The following is a 6,373-nucleotide window of genomic DNA, read 5'->3' as shown; positions in this document are numbered from 1 at the left end:
CGTCCCCCCCCCCCACACCTGGGACCCCTTTGCTGTCCGTGGTGGCTGGCACCAGCAGGACTTGGGCTGAGCTGGACCACGTCCCCCGCGGGCACAGGAACGGCAGCAGCTGTTCCTTTCTGCCCCCGCTCAGCCAGGGGAGCAGGTGGCTGGGCCTCCTGTCCTACCACTGGACACACAGGGCGGCACTCAGTGTCTCCTCAGTCCCTGTGAATGGGGCTCTGTCAGGCTGGCTGGAGCAGGCCCAGCTGGCACTGTGAATGGGGGACTAAGGATGGGGGGGCAGCTTCCTTCCTGATCCCAGAGCCTGCTGTCCCTGCAAGGCTGGGGGTGTGGGGCGGGGGATGGAGCTCTTGGGGCCCTCAGCTGTAATGTGAGGCGTCTGCCCCCAGTGGGGTTTCGGGGCAACTGTCTCTGCTGGGGTCAGGAAGAGGCTGTGGAGAGCAGCGCCCCACCTCAGTGTTGGCTCTGGGGGAGCCTGGCAGGGCGGCAGCGTCCTCACAACCAGGGGTGGACACTCACTGGAGGCTGGGCTCCAACCACCCCCAGGACTTCTCCTATGATGAGCCCAAAGTGGAGTTTGATGTGGACGCGCCCAGCGGTGTGGTGATGGAGGGCTACCTCTTCAAGAGGGCCAGTAATGCCTTCAAGACATGGAACCGGTGAGGGAGGGGCCTTCTCAGGGGGTCTGTGGGGCAGACATGGGGTTGGCCCTGCCTGACCCCCTCCTGGCCCATCCACCTGCCCAGGCGCTGGTTCTCCATCCAGAACAGCCAGCTGGTCTACCAGAAGAAACTCAAGGTGCGCTTTGGGGCTGCTGGGGCTGGCTCAGTGACGGCTGGGACCCTCCCCACCTGGACCCTGGGGTGGGCTGCTCAGTGGGGGCGGGGGGGGGTCAGACAGGGCCGAGGACACTGAACCTCAATGGTCAGGGGACAGAGACTGTTTGGATCTCAGTCTGAGTCCATAAAGTAGAGCAATCAATGGGTGGTCAGTGTGGGGCCAGGGCTAGGTGCTGGGCACAAGGGCCACGGTGGTGCTGCCCGCAGGACGTGCTGACCGTGGTGGTGGATGACCTCCGTCTGTGCTCTGTGAAGCCATGTGAGGACATCGAGCGGAGGTTCTGCTTTGAGGTCGTGTCACCCACCAAGTGAGGAGGCCCACCCCGCGGCAGGGTGGGGGAGGGAGCCCCTGCCTGCCTGGCCTGATGGTCCCCTTCCTCCAGGAGCTGCATGCTGCAGGCTGACTCAGAGAAGCTGCGGCAGGCCTGGGTTCAAGCCGTGCAAGCCAGCATTGCCTCTGCCTACCGGGAGAGCCCAGACAGCTGCTACAGTGAGGTGTGGCCCTCTCAACACCCTCCACGAGTGTGAGCGCATGGCTGTGGGCGGCGGGGGGACAGTCCCTGCAGGCTGCTCGCGTGCAGATACGTGTGCAGTGTGAGCGTCTGTGTGCCTGCGGGCGCGCCCACTGTGTGCGTGGGAGTATGCAGGCACTCACGGGCACGCGGCCTCATGCTTCAGCCACCCTGGCCTGTGCTGGACCTCTGGCTGGGGGTGGGGGGGCCCACCGGGCGAGGGAGCCTGGAGCTCGCGAGGGCTGAGCGGCCCCTCACGCCACCCCCAGAGGCTGGACCGCACGGCATCTCCATCCACGAGCAGCATCGACTCTGCTACGGACTCTCGGGAGCGCAGTGTCAAGGGCGAGAGTGTGCTGCAGCGCGTGCAGAGTGTGGCCGGCAACAGCCGGTGTGGGGACTGTGGCCAGCCGGACCCCCGCTGGGCCAGCATCAACCTGGGTGTGCTGCTGTGCATTGAGTGCTCAGGCGTCCACAGGTGGGCCCGCCGGGGGGCGGGGGGCTGGGGTACAGCCGTGCCCTGACTCACCCTGCCTCCTCCCTGTCCAGGAGCCTGGGTGTCCACTGCTCCAAGGTGCGGTCCCTGACTCTGGACTCGTGGGAGCCAGAGCTGCTGAAGGTGTGTATGAGGCCATCACAGGCTGCCAGGCCACCGCGGCCAGGTCTGCGAGCCCCGGGGGGCGGCTGGCCTACTGTAAGCTGGGGCTGATGCCCACACCCCTGTCTCCTGCTAGCTGATGTGTGAGCTGGGAAACAGCACCGTGAACCAGATCTACGAGGCTCAGTGCGAGGGGCCGGGCAGCAGGAAGCCCACAGCCAGCAGCCCCAGGTGAGGTGGGGGGGGCGGCCTAGATGGGGCCAGGGGAGCCCCCGCACATGAGTGCAGCCTCACGTCCACCCCTGGTCCAGGCAGGACAAGGAGGCCTGGATCAAGGACAAGTATGTGGAAAAGAAGTTCCTGCGGAAGCCGCCCTCCGCACCAGCCCGGGAGGCCCCTCGGCACTGGCGGGCACAGAAGTGCCAGCGCCACCACAGCTCCCCCCGAGCCCCCGCTGCGCGCCGCAAGGTCCGCCTGGAGCCTGTCCTGCCCTCCGTGGCTGCTCTGTCCTCAGGTACCCGCAGGCCGTACCCTCTGCTCACACACCCGTGCAGGGTGGGGAAGTGGGCTCCTGCAGGTGCATGAGCCACCAAACCCCAGGCCCCAGGAAGATCAGGGTGGGGCAGGGCAGGAGGGAGGCAGGGACTCCCAGCAGGACTTGGGCACCCTACTTTGCCTTGGGCCTCAGTTTCCCCACCTCCCGCAGCAGGTGCTGTGGAACGCAAGTTCCGGAGGGACTCTCTCTTCTGCCCAGATGAGCTGGACTCCCTCTTCTCCTACTTCGACGCAGGGGCTGCTGCAGCTGGTCCACGTAGTAAGTGCTGTGAGGTCCCTAGTCACCCGCTGCCCTCTTCCCTTGGCTCAGTTCCTCAGAATGGAGGGACCGGTGTTCCTTGCAGGAAGTACTGGGTCGGGGCTGGAGAGAGTTTGGGGGTCAAGCAGGGCTAAGGCTGAGATAGCATCTCGAGGGTCTGGGGTTACTTGGCCACTGAGTTGGAGGCTGAGGCCATGAACCTCAAGAGTGATGTGTGCGAATTGCGTGTGTGGTATGCCCACCAGAGTAAGTATGTGTATGTGAGTGCACGTGGGTGTATATGGATACGTGGCTGAATGTGCATACAGGCATGTACGTAGGTGTGTGTGCATGTGCTCGTGTGTGCTGAGGGCCCCATGTGTATGTGTGCGCGTGCATGCTGGGGGCCTGGACAGTTGTGTGCTGGAGCCAGCCTGTGAGAGACAATTGTGCATCTCTCCCAGCTCCTCTTGGAGTTGGGAGCCAAATGCGACAAGCAGGGTTTCCCACCAAGGGCTTCCTGTTAATGATTTATCGGCACCCAGTGGTCTGGGGCACCTGTAGAACCTCCCTGGGCAGTGTAGGCCGAAGGCATGGACCCAGGCCAAGAACTGACAGGGCTGGGGGCGGTGACCAGGGGGTGCCCTCCGGCAGCAGAGGGCGCTGCCTCACCATTCCTGAGGCTGGGGCTGCCCTTGGGTAAGCCATCTGAGATTCCGCTCAGTGTTTTGGGGGAGGGGTGGGGTTGGGGGTGTCCCCAGTGAACTTGCAGCATGCACTCGCCACAAACAGAGCGGAATGCCCACTGACTGCGCATGGCTCTGTTTCAGCCCATCCATCCTGCTAGGGCCGACCTGCCACAGGGTGGGCTTCCCCGGGGGCTGGGCTCTTGGGTGCATTACTTTGGCTCCTTTGAGCTGTTTTCTCCCCTTTTGCCCCATCCTAGGCAGGGCTCCCCTCCCCTAGTGAGGGCTGATTCTGTTCCTGGGGCATTCCCTGGAGGATGGATGGGAGTTCTAGCCTTCCAGCAGAGCTCTGGGAGGAGTCAGGGACTCTAAGGGTCTCCATCTGTCCCCGGACCCCGCAGGTCTGAGCAGCGACAGTGGCTTAGGGGGCAGCTCTGACGGCAGCTCGGACGTTCTGGCCTTCGGTGCAGGCTCCGTGGTGGACAGCGTCACCGAGGAGGGTGGGTGCGCGCCTCCCTGCCTCCGCTGCCGCCCAGCCCCCGCCCTCCCCCAACCCCACTCCAGGCCATGTCGCAGCCCCTGACCGTACCCCTCCCCTCCCCGTAGAGGGTGCAGAGTCTGAGGACTCCAGCGGTGAGGCGGACGGAGAGGCTGAGGCCTGGGGCCTGGCAGACGTGCGTGAGCTGCACCCCGGGCTCCTGGCGCACCGTGCGGCGCGCACCCGAGACCTCCCTGCGCTGGCCACGGCACTGGCGCACGGGGCGGAGGTCAACTGGGCGGACACGGAGGACGAGGGCAAGACGCCATTGGTGCAGGCTGTGCTAGGGGTGAGCAGGCGCGGGGGGCGGGGGCTGCGCGGGACAGATGCATCTTCAGGGCTCTTTCTTATGGCACGAATGCGAGGACCCCTTGTACCCTCCTGGAGACCAGCGAGGGGCCATTTCCCAGGTGAGTCTGAACTGTCCTCGGTTCCCCAGGGCTCCTTGATTGTCTGTGAATTCCTTCTGCAAAACGGAGCAGACGTGAACCAAAGAGACAGCCGGGGCCGGGCGCCCTTGCACCACGCCACACTCCTGGGGCGCACGGGGTGAGTCTCCGGCGCCCCTCCTGCCCTGGGGTGGGGGGCGGGGGCTCGCCTCACCCGCCTCGGGCCGGCCCCGACTTGTCCCCTCCACCCTTCAGTCAGGTCTGCCTGTTCTTGAAGCGGGGAGCTGACCAGCATGCCTTGGACCACGAGCAGCAGGACCCGCTGAGCATCGCGATCCAGGAGGCAAACGCAGACATAGTCACGCTGTGAGCGTGGGCGGGGCCCTGGGGGTGGGGCTCGGGGGCTGCGCGCGGCGGTGCGGGGGAAGGGGGCGGGAGGGGCTCCGGCTCGGCCTCAAACCGCACCTCCCCCAGGCTCCGTCTGGCGCGCATGGCTGAGGAGATGCGAGAGGCCGAGGCGCCCCCGGGCCAGCCAGGCCCCCTGGCGGGTAGCAGCCCCACGGAGCTCCAGTACCGCAGGTGCATCCAGGAGTTCATCAGCCTCCACCTGGAGGAGAGCTAGGGCGGGGCGGACCGGGTCTGGACCGCCCTGTCCCCCCGCCCGCCTGCCCTGCCTGTGGTGGCCACGGGCCCATTTCTTGAGAGCCCCAAGCCTGTGTGGCCCTGGAGCCCTGGCTGCCTGCTCTGCCCTCCTCGGAGCTGCCCCGGCCCCTCGGGCTGGGAGAGACCCCAGCACTGAGTCTTAAGAAGCCCCACGTTTCCCCCTGGGAGGTGCTGCGTCGTCTGGTGCCCCTCACCACACCTGGGGACCCCGTGTCTTCAGGTGACCCCTTTCTTGGGCGCCTGGGTTGCTCATGTCACAAACCACTCTGAAGGCCCAGTGTCACCTTGTGCCCCTCCGTCCATCCTAGGACCTGTGTCACTTCTGTCCTCTCTGCCTTCAGGGCTTGTGTCACCTCGTGCCCCCACCTTTACTGCCGTAGAACACTGACCTGCTAGTTGGGTCCCTCCTACACACCCCCAGAGCCCCTCTGCTAGGCCCTGGGGCTGGTGGCTGGCCACCAGCGCCTTTTGAGGGCAGAAGGGCAGCCCATCCAGGGAATCAACCCGTGTACCTCACTTAGTGACCGGCATCCAGGCTGGGCTTCTCGGGTGCTGGGGGACGGGCTGTGGCCTGGGGCCTCAGCCCTGGCTGGACGCAGGCGTCCCAAGGCCATGTGGCTGGCCACGCAGGCCCCAGTGCTGGGCGGCCAGAGACCTGTCCCTGCCTCCTCCAGAGGCACTTGGCCCCGAGCCGGTGCATAAAGGACTTTGGCACTTTCCACCCCTGCATCTGACATTCTTGGTCACAGACTGAGCAGATTTTCTACGACCTCTTTCTCACTTTGTCTGCGTCTCTTCTCCGTGGACTCTCGAGGACCACCTTGACGCCCCTGGCTCTGCCTGCTGCCGGGGAGGCTCCTGCAGGTGTGCCTGCCCGTCGCCGGCCTCACCTCTCCGCTGGGCCCTTGGGCGGGTCCACACGTCCCTCAGCTCACTCCCCAGGGCCCACCAAGGCGTTCATTCTGCAGTCCCCTTTCCTGGAGCCCTGGGGCAGTGGCTGGGCCTCTCCCCAACTTACGTCCTTGGTCTGGCCAAGGCCAGTTGGCTGGTCACTATGCAAAAGCTGTCCAGGGAGGCTCCATGGGCGGCAAGGTGGGTGCTGACTGAGGCCCCCCCCAACTCCCTTGCCTGTCGGCTGTGACCCCTAAAGAGCAGAATTAACTCCCTCCTTTCTCCCTGCTTGAGCTCTGCCCCTGCCTCCCACCCCACTACCTGCATCAGGGCCTTGGGCTGGCAGGACCCGCCCCCTGCCCCAGACCACGGTTAATAAACTGCTGCTTGCACTCCTGCCTGTCGTTGGCTCACCCGCCTTACTCCACTCTCGCAGCTGGGGAGGGGGTGTCTGGGTCCTT

At 65.5% G+C, this 6,373-nt stretch overlaps 1 protein-coding gene across 1 annotated transcript in view; it reads left to right on the top strand.

The window, feature by feature from the left end:
* The window catches only part of ACAP3 (ArfGAP with coiled-coil, ankyrin repeat and PH domains 3), a 14,117-nt gene extending 7,813 nt beyond the window's left edge, over window positions 1-6,304 (top strand). The window contains exons 6-19 of the mRNA XM_081816808.1: window positions 379-662; window positions 750-801; window positions 1,050-1,150; window positions 1,226-1,337; window positions 1,624-1,832; window positions 1,904-1,973; window positions 2,089-2,183; window positions 2,264-2,466; window positions 2,659-2,766; window positions 3,833-3,931; window positions 4,038-4,258; window positions 4,409-4,518; window positions 4,614-4,724; window positions 4,833-6,304. Of these exons, the coding sequence (XP_081672934.1) occupies window positions 379-662; window positions 750-801; window positions 1,050-1,150; window positions 1,226-1,337; window positions 1,624-1,832; window positions 1,904-1,973; window positions 2,089-2,183; window positions 2,264-2,466; window positions 2,659-2,766; window positions 3,833-3,931; window positions 4,038-4,258; window positions 4,409-4,518; window positions 4,614-4,724; window positions 4,833-4,980 (1,923 nt within the window). The 3' untranslated portion in view covers window positions 4,981-6,304. The remainder of the gene's footprint in view (window positions 1-378; window positions 663-749; window positions 802-1,049; window positions 1,151-1,225; window positions 1,338-1,623; window positions 1,833-1,903; window positions 1,974-2,088; window positions 2,184-2,263; window positions 2,467-2,658; window positions 2,767-3,832; window positions 3,932-4,037; window positions 4,259-4,408; window positions 4,519-4,613; window positions 4,725-4,832) is intronic.
* Window positions 6,305-6,373: the final 69 nt, after the last annotated feature.

This window comes from Leptonychotes weddellii, chromosome 4 (assembly GCF_054177405.1).
Source record: "Leptonychotes weddellii isolate Sample4059 chromosome 4, ASM5417740v2, whole genome shotgun sequence".
Lineage (NCBI taxonomy): Eukaryota > Metazoa > Chordata > Mammalia > Carnivora > Phocidae > Leptonychotes > Leptonychotes weddellii.
This window is presented reverse-complemented; position numbering and strand designations above follow the sequence as displayed.